The 21,190-nt window shown below is 37.3% G+C and overlaps 2 protein-coding genes across 2 annotated transcripts; both read right to left on the bottom strand.

Annotated features, from left to right (window-relative positions):
- Nucleotides 1-3,705: 3,705 nt before the first annotated feature.
- Nucleotides 3,706-16,662, bottom strand: LOC110376957 (large neutral amino acids transporter small subunit 1). Its single transcript, XM_021335617.3, has 5 exons — nt 15,847-16,662; nt 12,529-12,747; nt 9,968-10,238; nt 6,470-6,794; nt 3,706-4,325 (listed from the first exon to the last, which is right to left on the bottom strand). Exons 1-5 carry the CDS (start codon nt 16,130-16,132, stop codon nt 3,933-3,935), a joined length of 1,494 nt encoding a protein of 497 aa, XP_021191292.2. The 5' UTR covers nt 16,133-16,662; the 3' UTR covers nt 3,706-3,932.
- Nucleotides 16,663-17,736: 1,074 nt separating this feature from the next.
- Nucleotides 17,737-19,897, bottom strand: LOC110376963 (angio-associated migratory cell protein). The gene is made up of 5 exons (XM_021335623.3): nt 19,677-19,897; nt 18,963-19,592; nt 18,586-18,760; nt 18,245-18,361; nt 17,737-18,055 (listed from the first exon to the last, which is right to left on the bottom strand). Exons 2-5 carry the CDS (start codon nt 19,587-19,589, stop codon nt 17,742-17,744), a joined length of 1,233 nt encoding a protein of 410 aa, XP_021191298.2. The 5' UTR covers nt 19,590-19,592; nt 19,677-19,897; the 3' UTR covers nt 17,737-17,741.
- Between the last annotated feature and the right edge of the window lie 1,293 nt (nt 19,898-21,190).

Below are 21,190 nucleotides of genomic sequence, written 5' to 3'. Positions count from 1 at the left end.
ACAGATTACAGAGAGTCAAAAGGACACAATATCAAAGGAAGGGCGATGTTCTTCAGAAAAAAATCCCGAGTGGGTGCTAACTTTAAGTATTTACTCCACTTAAATTTTATTAATGACACAATCGCATTTATTTGCTTTTTTAAACTGCTCTGATATCTGTTTACTAGTGCTCAGTCGAGCGATGTGCGAACTTGTAGACATTCTACTGTTTGTAGTGGTATTTACTGACTGCGCCCAAAGCAAACATTCCCATCCACAGGGAGAGATAGCGAGTATCAACACACCACTCTAATCGATATTATTATATATCAACATCAATTAAAAACATGTAAGTATGCTAGAGTTTTTCATAACATGCGAGCATTTGATGACCGACGTTAACCAGTGCGACTTGCATAAACAGACATAAACGTGTAAGCATATTGGTGGATAGGAATTTTCTATTCATTTCCCCGAGATTGTTTAGTACATTTCCGTCGAGATTCGCTTTTCTATGGAATATAAACCATTGGGAATGAATGGTTTTGTATTGGTAAAATAGAAAACAAAGGGAATCAGTTTAAACATGATAGTTTTAGATTCTGCGACAGGTTGTCATCCCGTTCCATGGTTCTGTTACCAGCCAATGTTTACCTAGTCGATCTGACCCAGTTGTTATTTCCGTTTAGCCATTCATTAAACATAACCGTAGATACGTTATAATCCACTATTATACAAATGCTAACCCTCTGTTTGCAAGTGAACCTGTAACCTGTTAGGAAGGCAGTGCAGGTACTCCCCACGTGTTAAATTTATAAAATAGTGTAAACGTTACCAAAGCAAATAAAACTTGATAAACTGTTAGTTTTTCGTTTACCATAACAACCCATTTCCGCCTGTCCGGGACGAATTTGGGGAGATAAGCAGGCAATGCACATTCCGGTAGTAGCCAGTTTTGGTAAATAACAGCTAAGTACTACCAGATATTCAAGCTTTATCAATATGTGTGGTGTCTAATGATGGCCATGAACTGTCTCTCTTCTCAAACCTCGAAACCGAAGCAACTCTTTGTGCCATTCTGAAACGTTTGTTTCTCTCTTTTGCTATTACATACCCAATTGTAAGTCAACATGTGAAAATAAACTACATTTGTTCTATCATTACTGTATTCCTAAACCAACTTTTCATGGACAGTGGGAAATGTCGTTCGGCATATCCTGTTTATGACAAAACACGCGGAAATATCCTGCACTGTTGGTTATGATTGTAGCACAAACTTGTGTATTGAAGTAGACGTTTTGTAGGCTTCCGTAACGGTTACGAAACTTTAATTTGGCCAATTTTCACGGTAAGCATACAATGGCGACGACGTCGCGACTTGATCATAACAGTGGATATTAGTACGTGATTTAAGAACTGAGCACGTCAGTTTTCACGCTTCAAATAACACCGCTTTGGTCAAAAAACTGGCCAGTTTATACGCGAGCAAGTTAGCTATTTGTTGGACAAATAATTGAAATACTAGGTTACGCTGAGGTTTATTCTTTTTGTGCTATAAAGTTACAGTAATTATGGCGACGGAAATCAGTTAGCATGCATGACGTGAGTTAATTATTGCGTTGGAATCTAATTTTTCTTTGTACATAGTGTTTTTTTTTATCGAATGTAATAAGGATATATCTGGGTGTACAATACACATAGGGCATTAGGTATGGTGCTTCATACAAGGTAAAATTTTGTAACGTCGTTGCATAGTGAACAAAATATACAATGATAGGAAATTGTCAAGGTAGGAAGCGACCAACCGGGACGTTGTGTTGGACACGCAGTATATTGATGCATGCATAATGTTGGGATGGTATTTACCCGAATGCTAAGAAGGATTGTGTTTTTGACTAAAATACATTATCATCAAGGCAATGTTTTAACGAAAAGAAGTATGAGGAATTGTCCCACACGGAGAAGATATCGTGATGATCAATGTAGCCTACATTAGCCACCACGCTTTCACGGACTTGGTATATCAACATCGATGTTTTTCGTGAAGTTCACCATGTGCCAAAAGCCATTCACGGTAGGTACCTACAGATTCACCTACGAGTATCTGTTCTCTATTCTAGTTGTCTATTTTCCAACTCCGCCACGGGATAGACAGAAGTAACTGATTGAAAGCCTTTTTTTTTTTTGTTTCAGCTGAGGAAAATGCCTGACGCATACACACACCGCCCGGGGAGACGGTGAGGTTATGTGGGGCCCGCACCCACTAAAAACCTCAGCGTTTGTGCCGTCTTCTGCCTTTTAGAGAGGGGCCACGAGGACCAAAGACGAACAGCTTTTTAGCTTTTGTGTTTCAGAGCCGATCGAAGAATCCCGTAGCGAAACGGTCTCTTCAGTGGTGATGACGACACCCCTTAATTGTATCAGTTATACATACACGTCTGCAATAACTTGCTGAATAGGAGGTTATTTTGATCTTTTGACAAAGTTCCTAAAAAAATCTACGCAATCGCCCGATTTCAGATTTGACAAATGCTTTAAAAAGCAATTTAAATAACAGTTCATAGAGTATATAGGTAGGTACCACTACTGAATCAAAATTTAATTCAACGCCCTTGCTTGTAAATTGCTGTCAGATTTTAATTATCACCACCAAGGCCTGTCTACCGTGAGCGCCTACTTGTATAATACGACTCAATAACATGAGTGTAAATGAGAGCTCGAGCACAGGGGCAGTAACATTTAGTTTGATAAGCTAACCAAGTGTTTAAAAGAGGTCTAACTGTGATGTGACCTGCTATGTTCGATGTTGGGCTCTAACGGGATTTCGTTCTAGGTGTCTTATTTCCTTTCTTACTCAATCAACTAGCTGTAGATTTCAAAGTCGTTTAGATACAAATGTTTTTAAGCTTTAGCACCTAGTCTAGTTGCCTTTATGTGATAAAGGAGATGGTTTTTAAAGATTTAAAGGTATAGGTAGGTATGCAAGTATTGCACAATATAATACTGGGATAGTGTCTGTAGATAAATGTATCCTGACTCGGTTGTGCTACTTTGAAGAAATATAGAAGTGGCGCAACAAATTATATAGCAACTGCCTGCTTGTATTTATTTTTAAATGTGATAGACCATTTGTGCAAATACCGAGGGGTCTTTTTGTGACTACTTTTATCTACCATTTCCCGAAATTCAGCTTTATTTTATCTCTTAATCGGGGTGACTTGAACAGGCTTTGAAAAGCCCAGTGGAAAAAACTCGTGGTAAAAATTTGGTCTCTAGTATAACATACTGGGTGAAGAATTTAATTAATTAAATTCAAAAGAAAAAAATATATATTCGTCGTAGTGCAAGCTTCAGGAAAACCTGCCGAGGTATGTAATACTCAAAGGGCCTAAAAGGGTGTCTTGATAGAGAACTATGAAGTCATCTGAAAGCACAATTTGCGAATGCAAAACGGCCAAAAGCAATGGATTTCTGCTCCTCAGTATCTGCGCTGACCCCTAAGTGTTCCCTGCGACCATGAGCCTTATGAAATGTTCTTAGTCCAACTGAAATTGCAATAAAAGCTAGGTAACTGTGTATTGACAGAGGTCACGATAAAATCTATCGAAACCTAAATTAAGGATACGATTATGTATTACTATAATTGTGCACCTATGTACATCAGCTAAATAAATAAGTAATGTGACGTACAGGATTGGTGATAACATCTGAATAAACACACGTACGAACAATGATTGCTTTGTATTATCAAATTGTCATATACTTAACATCTATTCACATATAGATTACTTAACCTATAACTGCATAGGAATCATCAACTTATCTAAGTTATAACAGATCTGTACTTAATATTATGCCAGCCCATATGCCATGCAAATTGGCATAAAACAGTAAAATTAAAATAGCAAAAATAATTAATCAGATCACAATATATTATCAGATAATAATAAAGATCATAAATCCTTGGAATCTTCGGGGAGACAGAGGAATATTTTGGAGCAGGCTAGGTTGAAGGCGTTGCATACTGAGATCATCCATTGTGGTTTGTTTTGCCAGACAATGAAGATGAAGTATACGGGGACACCGATGGCGATGAAGGCTACGCCAATGCCGACCTCCATGGGATGTGTGAAGCAGGAGCAGATTACCACAAAGGTGCAAATGATGAGGAAGGATATCGGGAGGATGATGTTAACGCGGATGGGACGCTGGAGGTGCGGTCGGGTGAACCGCATCCACAATAAGCCGGCGACAGACGCCAGGGTGAAGAGCGCTTCCACGGCAGTCACGTACACTATGAGGGACTCCACGTTGTTAGATAGCAGCAGCATCAACGTCGCTATGCACTGGAATATAAAAAATGTACAGTTTACTTCATGATAATCTGAAAACATTTTTGTGACCTTAATTGCAATTTTATTTCGCGTCATTTTAAATGGGTAGTTATACATCTATGGGCTAAAACAGGCAAGAAAGAAAGTAACCTCAATAAAATTAGAATATATTGTATAGTAAGTTCAACTCAGTTGTGCGCGCGGCCTTATGTGTGGGTAACCCTTGTACATATACAGTAACTTTGTGTGCGTGGCAAGAGGTACAGTCGGGTACAATACAGTTATTTAGGGGTTGTGTACGGGGGTTTAAAGAAAAACAGTTATTACGTAATTTAATGTTTATTTATTTATAATGACTATGAATCGCTATTTGAAAAATCAAATGATGAATTTTCGGATTCGCTACTCTCCAAGGAGAATTATAAATTCTGACTCCAATGTCAAAATGTCTATAGTATTCTTCTTTTTTCTTTTCTACATGTCGACAAGTATTACGCCACATCCCTTCATCAATTTGACTTAAACGTTCATTTATGAGTTTCATTATTTTGTTATTTTGGTCGACATTATGCGAAGCAATATAACTTTTTAAAATTCCCCACACATTTTGTTTACATTATTATACTAGATTATACCTCTTTTTACATTCTTAGTCCACACTTTTATTTATTGTCCACGTACCCCGAGCTAGAAAATATGTACTTAAGGAGTATTCAATTCTTAGATACTGTCAATCTCAATTTGAAAAGACGTATGAAAAAATAATGGAAAACTATATTTAATAATAAAAAGCTTTGAATGTCGTTTTATTTTTTGAAACGCTTTATCTTACTCCTTAATAATTTCTCCGCGAATAACTAGTATTTTCGTAAACGACTGTACCCATAAGAAAAAGTGATAAGAACACGTCATGCTCGGACGACGTCACTGTCACACGAATGAAAGTTGTATATTTACAAGCCGACGCACACATAGGGCCGCGCGCAAATCTGAGTTGAACTATCTATAATAGGTGGGAAAGGAAACATTTTTCTTTCAACGGGACCTTTCAAAATTAAAATGAAAATCTTCCTAGAGAAGCCGAATAAGTACCTAGGTGCGAAGCGCAAGTTAATTTAAAAAAATAAATCTAGAAGTGTTGGATCAAACCCTTAACAATAACAAGTATTAACATTTTACAAAGGCGTATAAGGGAAGTATGTGTAACAACTAGTTCCAAAAAATAAACAGTAGGTAATTAAGGAGGAAGTAAGTTTAGGCTGACTAATGTCTGCGTTGATAGAGCGTTTGCCGATAAACATGGTGGTTATCCAATTAAAATATATTTAGTTAAAAACAACTATACAGCTTGAAACAAGGAAAGATTTTATGTTCCACATTGTTATATTTTAACCAGTGGACGTCACGTTGTAAGTAGCTACATCATCAATAAACCGATTACAGTGAAAACGTAATCGGTTATCGGTTGTTACGGGTACTCCGAAGCCAGTAAGTCTGACAATCAGTCTTACCAAGGGGTACTGGGTTACGCCGAGGACTGAGGAGGTCAGATAGGCATTCGCTTCTTGTAAAACACTGGTACTAAGGTGCATTCACTTAGACTGAAAGTGAACCCCTACATACATACTCGTAGTTGGGAAAGGGCTTGGGAGATGGAGATGCGTAAACGTAAATACTGAAATAATTAGGTTCCACTTTAATCAACTTTCCAATATGACCGTGTCAGAGGAATCATCATAAAATCACACTATCCCGTTGATCAAATCAACTAAAAGTAATTAAAAAGCTTTAATTAAGGTGACCAAATGAAAACATTGATTACCATGTCAAGTTATCTTGTTGCAGTTAATATGCTTTTTTATATCTTACACGTTTGACTTTGTGGTAACCTTCTTTATGAACCAAGTAAATAATAGATTTTTGACATCACTGACAGAAGGAAGCTAAATAATTAAGCAGCGACGATATACGTTAATAATTGTTTAGAATAAATTTATTACATGTGAAAGCTGTAGATATTTTCTTTCTTTACTTTATTTCACCTACATACATACACACATTCACAGATAATAAAATAACGCTTTCACTATAAACTCCTATAGTAATAATGTGACCGTAACCATAGATATAAGAAGGAAAGCAAAACCAATACTTACAAGGAACAACAACGAAGGCACTGGAGTCAACCTCCTGATATCAATCAGTGATATCGCAAGTGGTAAGTGTCCATTCCTAGCTCCAACGAAGAACAGCCTTGACGAGGCATAGATAGCTCCGTTCAGGGAGCCAAAGGTGCATAAAGCAACGAACAGTGGCATGACCCAGGACATCATGCCGAGGATCTTGACGCTGAAGGTGACGGCGACCGCTTGGGAGGAGTAGATCTCATCGTTGGTGAGTACAGCAAAGTACGCCACGTTGGTGAGAGCGTAGACAAGGGTTACCACTGGCATGGAGATGCAGATGGCGCGAGGCAAGTTTCTGAAAGAAGATGATACAATTTTTGAGCATTCAGATATATTTGATATTTGAGATAGCTCTTTTTAGGGTTCCGCACCTCAAAAGGAAAAAACGGAACCCTTATAGGATCACTTTGTTGTCCGTCTGTCTGTCTGTCTGTCTGTCTGTCTGTCTGTCTGTCTGTCTGTCTGTCTGTCAAGACCCTTTATCTCAAGAACGCGTGGACGTATCAAGCTGAAATTCACATGAAATACTCAGGTCTATTGCCCCTTTAAGCTGTGAAAATATCAAACTTCTAAGCCAAGCCAATCAAAAGATACAACCGATTATGTCGATATTTTCAACAAATTTTCGACACTCGCAAAGGAATCAAAACCTACAGGATACTTCCCGTAAATTCAGAGTCTTGAAATTTGGCATGAAGCATTGTCATATAATGCAAATATAGAAAAAATTACGAAAATCTCATTTTTTTAGTTATATAATGTAAAAAAAAATATTTTAATAAAATGAAACTTACTACCTTATTTCTCACAAACGAATAAAGGTATCAAATTGAAATTTATACCAAATACCTAGGTCTATTGTCCCTTTAGGCAGTAAAAAAATCAAACTTCTAAGTTAACGCGATCAAAAGATACAGTAGTTATACCGAAACCTTATACGAATTTCCGTCACACGCTAGGGAATCAAAACCTACAAGGTACTTCCCGTGAACTCAGAATCTTGAAATTCGGCAAGAAGCACCGTTATATAGTACAGATAAAGGAAAAATTGCGAAAATGATAAATTTGAAGTTACATAAAATATTAAAATATTATCAAATCAAATCAAATATTTTCCTCATTTCAATGGGGAATTTAAACGACCAAGTTTGACGGATTTGAGAAAATATTTCTTTGTAGTAAAAGAGTATACTCGCCGTTTATTTCCATTGTCATCAGGTCAGGATCTGATGATGGAAATCCTGAGAAATCGAGGGCAACTATCAGAAATTGTAGGCATGCATAGGATTAAAACTTGATTCTCAGATGTATGTCTGGTGATACTATCAAACAGTGAAGGTTTAGAGCTTACCTGTTGATGGAGACGTGAGAAAGTCGAGAGAACTCCTCAACGGTATGTTTTAGTAACGTCGTGTTTGGGCTTATATTATTCGTATTGACGAGAACTTTTCACAAAAGTTAAAATAAAACTTTTACAAAAAAACAACTTCTAAAAACAACAAGAAAACTGTTTATATGCATCGGTCTAGATCTCGGTGGTTAAATAAATATAGATGCATTCTCTGGACACCGACTTCTAGATCGATGCACCTATCATTTTTTTAATTTCTTTCTTGCTTTTGTTTTCTTGTTGCTTTTTTAGGTATATGTTTGAAGTTGGATTTGTTTGTAAAATGCTACAAAATAAAATAAAGCCGACTTTATAAAACAAAGAAAAGGACAGAATTGCACTTTTGTCAAGGCTCTAGAAACGTAAAGCCAGCAGCCCCGAATCCTACACTCTAGCAGTCGTTGTTACAATTCGACAGTTACAAGTCGTCAGGCAGTTTCGAAAAAAACCTGAAACTGGGGCTCGTTAGGTGAATGAGTAGTGAATTCTCATCACCTAAAATAAAATAAGCTCCAACACGGTTACGTTATAAATTGTAAAGGAGTTCCCATAACTATATCTGATCTTTGCTATCGATCCCACAATGGCAGTCAAACTTATCTATGTGGAAAGTCTTCGCCAATACGAATAAAATAAGCCCAAACACGTGGTAGTTGCAACATACCGTTCAGGAGTTCCCTCGACTCTCTGTAGTCTCCATGATCAAATCAGCTAAAAACCTTCACTGTTTACCAGTACCCTTAAAAATACACTCACATGTCTGGTTTTGACTCGATGCGTGCCTACAATATTCAAGAGTTGCCCTCGATTTCTCAGGGTTTCCAGATCCTCATCAGATCCTGGTCATCCGAATTGATATCCTCCTTCCTTATGAAAAGTCTTTAACAATAAAAACTAGCGTGCAACCTGTACAATCCTCTGAAACTGCTTGTCTTTTATATTTGTCAAACGATCCTGGACATTCGTCTCCATGGAATTTTGATAAAATATTTATATTCAAAGAAACGTCATACCATTCTCCACGATTTAAAACTACTTTGATTCATGTCCGCCAGTTTTTACAAAATGGGTCAGATATGCCCAATGACCTTAATTAGCTATTTTCAATCAGATTTCTGAATGATGACTACAAAATGTTGTATATAAATAACTTTAATAAAATAACTTTTACAAGGTACTGGCCTACTATTTTAGTTATATTATAAAATAAAAAATATTAACTATTTTGGTCTCACAAAATAATCATAACTATGATTGTTCTAAACTGAACGGTTGGCGCTAGACTCACTTTTTATCTATACAGGATTTGTACGGAACCCTCGGTGCGCGAGTCCGACTCGCACTTGGCCGGTTTATTTCTTAAAGGTCTAGGTGGGTCTTATCAATTTGGTTTTCAGAAAACTTGTAGGGAAAGCATCGAGTAGGATCGCTAAGCCTAACCTATTTTCCCACTCTGGGGATTACTAGGATGAGACCAGTCTAAGTTTTGTTTTACTTAAATGCATTTCATATTTGTAGATTGAGAATTAAAATAACTTATCTTTAAACGAATTCGAAGTAGGTGTGACTGATAACGTTGAATGAGTTGCAAAATTCTCAAACTTTCTTATAAATCAGCACGTAATAGGTACCTTATTATCTATGTCAATTAACTAATTAAGAAACAAATGAGTTTTGATAAGTTGATATGTATAAACAAACAGTTGGAGTATTCTCATGATTCATTAAAGTTTACACTAAAGTGATGTACGATTATTATTGTGTTTACAATATGATTAAACAAATGACCCGTTACTATGAGATGAACTAGATAATGACGGCAAAAATATTATTGGATCATTAACTAATGCATCGCATAATAACATCTGTTAATATGAGAACTTTGTTCAACGAGCTTATCGACTTTCAATAATATAAGTAGGTACTATTGTTTGTTGCCAACAATAAAACTCATTATAAATAAGGACCTAAGAACCGCGATAATAATAATTGATATCGTCACGCGTGCAACGTCTGGCTATACATATTTAAGAATTTCAATATTCAGAAAATAAATGAACTATCTTTTGACAACTCACTTATATGGCTCTTTCAATTCTTCGGTGACGAAGTTTAAGTAGTTCCATCCGGAGTAAGAGAATAGTCCCGTATAGAATGCGATGGCCAGCTGGCCGGGCTCCGTGATCGTGCCCTGCATCATGTTCTCCAAGTTCTCCGTGTGCCCGGAGAATAAGTACCACAAGCTGGCGAAGAATGTCACCAGCAACGCGAGAATTTTCGCCGCCGTGAACGAATCCTGAACTCGCGTCACCCACTTAACGTTGTAGCAGTTTATAACTGTTAGGAAACCTGGAATGAAACAATTGAACAAATGAGATTATTCATGATTACACGCAACATACTATTTGTTCTGATGAATTGTGGTTGTAAAGCAGCATGTACATTGTTTCGGACTTACAATGCAGAAAGGAATGCTAAATGGAAAGACCCCCCTTTGAAGCTACGAACCTGACACACATATGCTAGTGGCGGGAAATATTTTTGGATTCAAAGCTATTTCACAGACGGGCGTTATCTACGAGTTAAATCTAAAACACATAACCTAATCGGTCAATGGAAATTCCTTGCTCTTACGCACAATGTGGGTCAATACTCGTACGGAAGCCATCGTTTACATTGTAATGGCAAAATCGGGTCCAGTTATTAAGTGCCCTTACTATACGTTGAGCGTGATAATTCCGCACAAGAGCGTGTGTCAGTACCATGCGGGAGGAAGCTCTCATTATCCTGTCAGGCGCAATCAGCTCACCGACCGCGCCACATACACCTATATACCTAGCGGGAGATAAAGAAGCGGACACAGTTGCCCTATTGGCGTGACAGCCAATGGCCTCAAGCACAATGCTTCGCTTTACAATGATAGATCGCGCGATCGTGTCTTGTTAGACTATCTTCCGTCACAAAAGGGCTGGGTGGCTATTTGACGTGTTAACATCTTCTTATTAGGTCGATTTTTTGAGGTGAATTATTAAAATAACACTCACTCTGCTTTTTTATAGAGCAGTTTCTGTTTTTAGGTTCACCAGTAGGACTATGTCGTGTGTTATGTTATAGATTCGTTTCAAGAAAAATACATTATAAGAGTACCCAATCATTATGTAAATGTAAGATATCCGATTCAATTATTGAAAAAGGGGACATAAGTTCAGCAAAGCTTTGCAATCACACAAAAGGCCTTTGCTAACAAGATCTGCAATAACCGGCTCCCCTAATTCTTAACACTTATTTTGAAAAACGCAAATAAATCGCTGGAACTCAATTCCAGGGAATCAAACCGGTTCGCAGCATGGGGTGATGATAATGCATCCTCTGACGGCGAAAAATGATTTCTTATTGTTGAGCAAAACACGAGGCATACTTGTGAGAACTGCGTGAGAGAATTCTTAAAATCATTGAACAAGATTCTGGGAAGCAGAACATCGATACAGGTTTCATATTGAGATTTCTGAGTATGATTGAGATTGCAATATGTGTGGACCTTATCCATAAGCAGCCAATACCATATTGGGATGGAAATCGAGTATGTATCGAATAGCTGTAATAATAACAACGGCAAACATGTCGAAGTAACATCTTTTGATTTGTCTCAAATTCTTTTGAATTAATTCAGGATACTGTTTGATAATGCAATAAATTATACTGGTTACACAACAAAACAAAGATGACTTTGTATCAATTGAAGTGAATAATAGCGTTGGTTAGACGCAAACAATACCGTCTAACGAGGCTACGCAGAGCAAACATTTGTAAGAACTGTGTAAACATAAAAAATCGGTCTTATCCAATCGGCCTAGTAACTAACTGGGGTAGCCCTTGACGTCATCATTCCCATAATCGGCTTGTAGTTACACAGTCACACTTGACATGAAATGGGGGGAAAAAATGTTTACTCAAACACGTGTGTTCGCTCCCGGCTTCTGTGGGTCATTAACCGGAGAATCTCTTCTATTTATTACTCAAGGATAGGTTATTTTCTGCTTTGTCGATCATCACGATTAACAAGCATTTAAATAAAAGACCTGCGTTTAGCAGTCATAGTTGAATGTAAAGTGTGGCACCAGACACCACATGTCTTTGACATTATTTTATGTACGAATCCATCCCACGCGTGGCAGCAATTAATTATTCGTGACATAGAAACTGCAGATGACTCTAGAAGCAGATACTTTGATGAAAACTTAGCTTTGCAAAATTGATATAAGAAGGCTATATATGTAATATGCATTTTTCAAAAAAGAAGTAGGTTGGGCATGAAATATTAATTTGTTTTACCTATCCTTTATCAATTTGGTCAGCCTCATCGATCTAGTAGATAATCTAAAGCGGAATAGTGAGCGTGGGTTGAAATCTGTGGTCAGGCTTGAACTACTTACTTTCAGGAGCATTTTACCGTTTGGTAAAAGACAATTAGTTAATACGTAAAAATATATGACGTTATAAGAACCTACTTAATCTCTCCCTCATTTCAGCTTGTTTGTGGTTGCATCTTCGCCAGAGCGCTATAGAGTCAGGGGCCGATCAGGTGATGGTATGCTTACACCTAGGTTAACAATACGATCAATAATTTCTGGATACTTACAGGTAATTGAAGCAGCTATGAGGCTCACAGCACTGGCAGGCGGCGAGCAGGCTGGCCAAAGAGGTTTCAATATGTTTTCCGCGAAGGTCAGCGCTGTGATCGCGTTGCCTGTGGGCACCAGGATGAACAGTGCCACCCACAGGTACAGGAATGCTGGTAGGGGTCCAAATGCTTCTCCTATGTAAGCGTAGTCACCCCCTGATTTTGGAATCATTGTACCTGAAATTGAAACTCTATCATTAGGTACATTTCATTGAGAAGATACTGAAGCGGAGGCAAGCTTAGTAGATAATATGGCCTATTTTATTAAATGCAATTGGATGAGAACTGGCCTACTCATTTTGAAAAGACTATCTGTATGTCATATCGCTGAGGTCCAATTTTTGGCGAAGGGTAAGGGCTTTATGGTAAAGGGAAATCGACTTTGTTGTTTCGTGACGTTCAAATCTTACTCGTAGGGTGGAAGATTACTATGATTAACGAATTGTACACCGAGAGCTATCCACAAGGGAAGCCCTTTTTATACATAACTCTCCTGTATCGCTGTTTATCGTTTATCATATTTTACGGACGATTTAATTGGAGCGCTCACTAGACGCATCTCAAAAACCTTGGCGTTCAAAATATTGTTAGCGTCTTTTCCTATTTTGGAAACTGAGTGATGTAACATCATTGAATAATTTCATATGTAGAGAACAACGTAATTTGCATATAAATATAATGAATACGTTATAGATACCTACGTAAGTTCATTTGTACATAGTTTTATACATCTCACGCACGTGTTTCAAGTGCAAGAGGTGGAACATTGTATAACTGTTAATTCGAGGTCACGATTTTTGGCTGATGTAAAAACTTTTAACGGTTACTAATTATCGAATTTCAATACCTAACTGCCATTATTAATAGTGGAGCATTATCCTCTTGTAACCTAATATAGTGAACCATAATCGAATGAGTCAATCGAATTGAGATAAGTACACAACCCTATATAAACAGTAGGTGTGTAGATAGTTGCATTACTAACCCTAATCCCGACTTAAGGTCAGCATATTATTGGAATTCTTTTCTTAACAGCGCGCTAAATAGAACGTTGCTGTTGACCGATGCATGTCTAAACGGCTTTTGTTCATATGCATAAAGCATTTAAAATCTTCGTTTCCGCGTGCAGAGTTCCAAAATAACTTGACATTTGACACATTTTCGATTTGCGTTAGATAACCGGTCAAATCTAATTTGAACCAGTTCAAAATGTTAAAGCATGTTTAATTAATGCCAACTCTGTGATCTGCCACATGGCTATACTGAGGGATATTTAGTATTTACTGTAAAGGTAGCATTCGTTATCGGCAATAATTATATTCATAAACCATACCAAAACATTGAAGTGTGTTATTGTTCATGATTACCTAATCGTTACGAGCACGTGTGAATTCTGAGTGGTCCAAGTTGGACCTTACTTTACTTTGAGGGTTGGACCGTCCAACCCTCAAAGTAACTTCGTTATTTGTAAAATGTCACGGTCTGTGAACTTTAAAATTTGGGTCAGTCTACCTCGTCAAAAACTGCCAGAAAGCAGCTGCCTGCATTCAAATTACTAGGTACAGCAAAGAGGGGTTGTAAATTTCGCGAACGTTGTTTTATGAGTTTGTCGTTTGCCAGAACTTTACGATGGATATTACAATATTTTTGGACTATCTTTGTTCCATTGTAGTTTGTTTGCGTTGCGTGTTTGTCAGGAGAGTATATCGATGTACTTATTTAGGTTTAGCCTCACATTGTAAAGCCATTTTTAAAAGGTGTCATGTGCCTAATATTTAATATTATTCCAGGTTCCAGGCCAGTTTGGCCATAAAATCCCCGATATGATATGAGAATTATTTTATGGCCCTCTAAAGATAACGCCGACTAACTGCATTTAATTTTGTCCTTCCGCCATAAAATGTTTCAGGCGTTTCCTGATAGAAAAATTGGAAGTGACTGGGAAAATAGCATTATTTAAAATGCTTTTGTAATTCGATTTTATTATTATATTTTTTGATCGCCCTTACTCAATGGGAGAGAGAGCTAGGCGTAAAACTAAGATTGACTCTTATAAAAGTGTGTTCCTAGATAGGTATCGTTTATTATGTTCTTTGATAAAAATTCTCAATATCAGGCAGACTATATCTAAGAATACTTATGAAATGGTATTAAGGCAAGGTAGTGGTACCACCTGCAAATAGCGTTCGTACTCAGTCGATAACTGGGTTATACTTTGATGTCTGCATTGCGCCTTAGGTCAAGTCTTTCATAGAAGGAAAGTAGGCACAAACTGTCATATGATGAAAATATATAATTTCGCGCTAGTAACAGAAGTTGCCTTAATTTTTAACTAGAGCAGCGCTTTTGCATGTTGTTTTTCAAGGACTTTCCTTATCATAGTTTGTACAAAGTTTATAGTCAAGGATCGAATAAATAAACGGCTTTGAAGATTCCGCAATAAAACATTCTTGCGCTAAGTTGAAACCACGTGCTTTTATCAAATACACAATCAATGGTTGAAAATTAATAATTCGCTTGGACACCAAAATTAGATTCTGTTGCTAACTGTGTAACATTGTTTCTGGTACTTAATTAAACTTTCGTTAAGGTGTGAATGATCATAATTTATTCAATCATGATACTTATTAAATAACCAACGGAAGTATATATTTACACTTCGCATTTTGGGGATTCTATGGCCCATGAGATCTTTTTAAGATTTTGCTCAGAAGACTAAGCGGAGTAAGCTAATGAGGTTATTGCATCATCTGTCTTGAACTCTATTCAAGCTGCTTCGACGGGAATTGTTTGAAGAGAAAGGAGTATTGTATGTCTAGGTAGGTACCTACATAATACCGACCGCTCGTTACTTGTGTGGATGATTTAACCAGGCACTAAATCCATTCAGTTTTTGCTCTTTAGAAAAATTAAATCAGACATTTTTGGAGTGCCAAAAGGAATCCTATTAGAATAGATAAACGTTTCTTATTGGATTAGCTATGTTGTCGGGTAGATTACAATTTTATCGTAATTTAACAACAACGCGGATTGAAGAATAGTTGAGTTCTGGGGCGTTAACTGTCATTATGCTTATTTAAGAAATGTTACATGTTTTGATTTATTGTGATAAGTTTAGCGTAAGATAATGAAAGACAGAGCAGCACCTGTAGGTGTTAGCTGCGTTAGCTGCGTAACAGGTTCAATACACCTTGATAATACAATTAACGCTTGTAATTAATTAATGTTAACCGTGACGGCAACACTTTGCTTCTGCGTGATATATTTTTTACTCACCTAACTCTGCATAGCAGAGAGCTCCGATCATCGACAGGAAGCCGGAGAGTACCCACACGATTAGTGCCATGCCCTTGGAACCGGCATATTTTAGTGCTAAGCTTGGAGACACGAAGATTCCTGAACCAACTATCACACCAACTATGATAGCCACTCCATTCATCAGACCCAACTCTTTCTTTAATCGAACTCCTTCACTGGACTCTTTATCACCAGATTCAGTACTCTCTGAATACATTTCCATCGGTTTTGGCGGCAGAACATCAATATCACTCACTTTCGCCATGATCAACGTTTATAAATAACAAATTCTTTGTGGAAACTGGCGACTTCAATGACGAACACTAATAAAATTAAACACTTTTACACATTGTCAAACAGCAAGATGTAGCACAGCCGAAATTCTGAAGCACCGTCATACAAACATTGCATCACACTGCGGTGTGAGCTGCGGCGGGAAACACCACGTGCGGCGATGAACACCATCGAACTACCATGGACTGATAAAACTGCTCCTGCGGCTTACTAGCCGACAGTAGCTGATAACACGATACCGACCAATAGTAAATATTACCGTGGAACAATTCTGTATTATTGCATTTAGGTTAATATATTCAACACATTTAGGACACCTGTTTTAAAATTAAGCAAGGGACCTATTGTGTTATCGTTTTTCAGTTACGGAAAAATTTAAGCTTAATTTAATTTATAATGAGACTTTTTTAAGATCGGTATTTTTCCCGGTCGCGATCGTGTCAATATGTTACGAGGAGTAGACGTCCGGCGTGACGTCCGCTTGCCTTACTATTCACTAAGCTACTTTACAAGTTAACCACGAGCACAGTCGTCTGCGTCCGCGTGGATGACTCAAACACGTAACGGCATGGGTGGAACACCATGTCGAGTTAAAATCAACTCTAACGGCGAGGTAATTGAGTATACTTTCATTGAATTATGGGTGAAGAGAATTCACTGCCAAGTTCGTACAACTAGTTTTTTTAGCTATCTCGTTCTCACCATCCTATGTGCACCACCACGTGTAGCTTTGGCACAATTATTTTCTGAGCGATAACTGGCAAAATAAGCGACACTGACTGATAAAGTACCGCCACGTTTGATGATGGGCACGTTGACCGCCTATAAGAGGATTATGTTCTTCACATAAGCAGGATATGAGCAATTCATTTATAGCATGTTCGCTGCAAAAAGGTCAATGACAGTCCGGTGATACGAGATATCAATCCGTATGGTGAAAGCTGCTGTTTCCCATCTCACTTGTAGTAATCCAATAAGCGTATTGCTTTATTAGATAGCCAGTGCTACTTACTTCTATATAGTGGATTATTTCGTTTTGTTACTTTAAATTATATATTTATCTATTCTATTATTTTTGTCAGCTAAAATAATGGAGAACCTTCAACTGTTTTAGTTAGCGTTGTAATATTGTTTTGTATATTTTCTTATCATCTTATTCAAAAAGGATTTTATTAAACCGGGCTTTTATTTTTTGAGCACTTATAAATAATATAACCATAGGTATCTTAATACGTTTCATTCATGATGTTGCACGTATAACGAAAACACGCTATTATAAAATCGCTGTAAGCCTTCTTATAAGCGGTTTGTTTGAATGGAACCTTAAACCAATATTTGAATAGTTTTGTAAAGGTTACCGCTATGTAAAAAAGGTTACCGTTGCGTTATCAACACACGATCGCGCCCCAAAAACCCTTCTCAAATATTCTCTTCTTTTCAAGTATTTGGATTTTAGGTAAATTCATGAGATTATTTAGTTTTCAGTTCATGTATTTTGTATACAATAAACAATACATGTAATATTAACAATAAATAGAAATAAATTGGGGATGCTTATTAAAACTAAAAAAAATATATGTTTAATCATTATCTTTGTTTACTTCGTACTTAAATATCCTTGCGGTTCCATCATCTGAGGTGGTGAGTATTAGGCTTTCTTTTGGGTTGAAACATAGGTCTAGTACTTCGGACCGATGTCCTGTGAGCATCTGGCTTCTTTCTCCGGTCCTGCCTTCGTAAACTCGTACGGAGCCGTCGAGACAGCCGGTGACCAAATGGTTCTTCACCCAAACCATCTTGGTAACGCCGCCAACAGCGTCGTCCGATTTGGCACATTGATGACGAATCATTTGTCTGGCTACATCCCATATGCCTACTGCACCTGTTAGTGTTCCTGTAAAATAAACAAATTTTTATTTATAAGTAATTCAATGTATTTGTTAACAAAATGTATGAAAACCTTCCAAATTTTTTAAACTTAAAATATTGTTTAGCCATAATGTAATTGGGACCTTATTGTTGAACGGCAAGTGGAAAATCCAGTTACTATCACGAAAATTAGTGTTTTTTTTACGATATTTACCTGTAGCAAGTAATCCCAACTGTGTGTCTTGTGCAAATGCAACCGTTTCCAAATCATTCTCCGTTTCTAACTGGCCAACCACTTTACCATTGTTTGGTGTTGTTAGTACAACTTTACCTGTGAAAATATGTATAAGAATTAGTAATTAGAATTTGAATGTAAGCCTGACTCCATGGACATACAAATCTCTTTTTTCTCTAATGTAACCTGGTAAAAATAAGTAAACAATAGGTCTGGTCTGATTTGATCTTAAACAGATTTTTATTTCAGAGAGTTTGATGTTAAAACCAAACAACTGTGAGACTTTCTGCAATTTACTTATTCTTATAGGAAAGTCTCACCATCAGTAGATATAGAAGCCATGAGGTTATCATCAGGATGTGTGTCTATGGCCGTGACTCTGATCTGGTGTACCGTAGCAGGCAACTGGTGCAACACCGCTGAAGTCTTGAGGTCCCATATCTTCACAACTCCATCTTCATAACCTGCCGCTAAGCGAACACCATCATGGAACAACTGGAAAGATAGTTATTTTTATTAGTTTGATTAATGATACATAGCTACATGATTACTCAGCACGTTGAGAATGAATAGTGACTAAACAATTTCTGCAAATATAATGACTTGCTTAAAACAGGATAACAGCTATATCTGATCAATATCATAAATTTTAAGAAGTCTTAATGAAACAAATAACATCCTAAGACAAATAGCTCACCTTTCCACACTCCACTTTAGTATTGTGTCCTTGTAAGACTTTGGTATCTCCCGAGGGTACTTTAAACACATAGATATCTCCAGATTCTGTTCCAAATATAAGAACTCTAGCTCCAAAGTGCCACAAGCCCCAGGTTAAGTCATCAGCTTCATACTCAAAGGCGACTGTCCATGGAGTTTGTTGGTTTTCTTCTAAGTTACATTTCCACACTTTGATTAGTCCGGACATGTCAGCGGTAGCTAAATAAGCTCCATCAAAACTAAAGCCAGCAAAGATGACAGAGTCTTTGTGGCCAGTGCAGTCCATCAACAGCTGTCCGTTATCGACAGACCACACGTAGGCCCTGTCGTCTTCACCTCCAGTGACTGCTAACTTTCCCTCAGGATGTAGATCACAACAGAACACTGATCCAACATGCTTACTGAATACGAAAGCTGCGTGATCTTCTGGAGGTTCCATATCAACGTCCTCCTCTTCCTCCTCTAAGTCCGTCACCTCTTCAAGGTACTCGTCATCCCCTAACTGTATCTCTTCCCCTTCTTCGTAATAGTACATCTCGTCTTCCATGCCTGTGATTTCGTCGCCATTCACTGACGACGGTGGAGTGTCCTCTTGTTGAACCCGCATTATCTGGAACCGGTAAACAGTTGATCTTCTATTAACTTTGTTACAACAGAAATGAAACAGTGGTGCAACGACTAGATTAAAACTAACCTCTTTTGTAAGCTCCGAAAAACAGATGTTTCAATTATTTTAAGTGGTTAAACGCACAACTATGTTTAAATTTTACTTCAGTATACGTTCTTATATATGCTATTCCATGCGGAGCGAGAGTATTTGGTTATTTATCTTCACTTTATGCACGTTTCACGTTAGAAACACGACTTCTCTTTCTGCTGTCTTGCTTTGCTTGAAAACTTCGAACAACATGCATGCAACTCTTTTTGACTTTGACATAATATGACATTTCGGATTTGTGATATTCAATTTTTTTTTTGCCCATAGGGCAGGCTATTCAACCGATGTATTCAACCAAGAAGCATGCATGTTTAATTGGAGGAACCATCTGTACATAGAATAACCCGTACATAGAAGTTGTAGATAATAGGAGGTCAGATAGGCAGTCGCTTCTTGTAAAGCACTGGTACCCAGCTGAATCCGGTTAGACTGGAAGCCGACCCCAACATAGTTTGGGAAAAAGGCTCGGAGGATGATGAGAAGCTGTAGATAATAGAGTGCAAAAACAAATTATCCACGAATATGGCTATGCACACACACTCATGATTGATCATGAATATTGAGGAATGGGACCTTCGAAACAATAGATGGATTGTGTGAACGTCGACATAGCTAGAAAGAATCTTACTTGTGAGATGATGGCAGATAGAAGAGTATGAAAGAAGAAAACATGTTGCGCCGACAAAAAATAAAATTGGGATAAGGGCAGGATGATGATAATGTCTGATGCTGGCAGTACTTTGCACTTTGTAACCATATTTGTGACCATAGACATAATATTAGTAAACAGGACTGCGCATATAAACCCAAAAAACGAGCCGAGTGAAACAGTTAGTACGGAGGCTGTCTGTCCCTTTCTAATAGGGTAACTATGAGATTAAGCTATGTGAGACAAATCCGAATTTGCTAAGATTATTAAACACAGATTGGTATTGAAGTTTTAAATTACGCAGTTTGTGACCTTAAGATACTAATAAAGGCTTTTAATAATTAGCGGGAATTAGCAGTATAAAAGCAGGAAGATTCGAAGTGAAGACTGTTTTTTTTGTATTTCTACTTCATATATAGACTGCTGAGCCATTTATGTCGCCTTTTTTCTTTTTTTGGGAAGCTATAACAATAGTACAACAGTTTTAAAATCCATCACCCATATTTTGACTCGTTACAAGAATTCATGGGCACCCTAGTTGTTTGGTTTACGAAAATGTTATTATTAGCTTACCTGTGGAACGATATATTGCAACCACCATAGGATTCACTTTTACAAGTATAAACGCAACACTTTTTCACCATTTAAATAGATTAAAGTTTAAATTGATTTAATACAAAAAATATAAACAAAATTTTAAATACTGATTACGCGCCAAGAATGTTCAGGGTTACCGCAAGAAAAAAAAAAACAAAATAAAAATTTATGTTGTTTATGTTTTAATAATAAAAACGAATAAATTAATGCGATTGTTATTAATTTGTTGACTTACAATTGTTAA

This window comes from Helicoverpa armigera, chromosome 6, assembly GCF_030705265.1.
Source record: "Helicoverpa armigera isolate CAAS_96S chromosome 6, ASM3070526v1, whole genome shotgun sequence".
In the NCBI taxonomy this organism is placed as follows: Eukaryota; Metazoa; Arthropoda; class Insecta; order Lepidoptera; family Noctuidae; genus Helicoverpa; species Helicoverpa armigera.
This window is presented reverse-complemented; position numbering and strand designations above follow the sequence as displayed.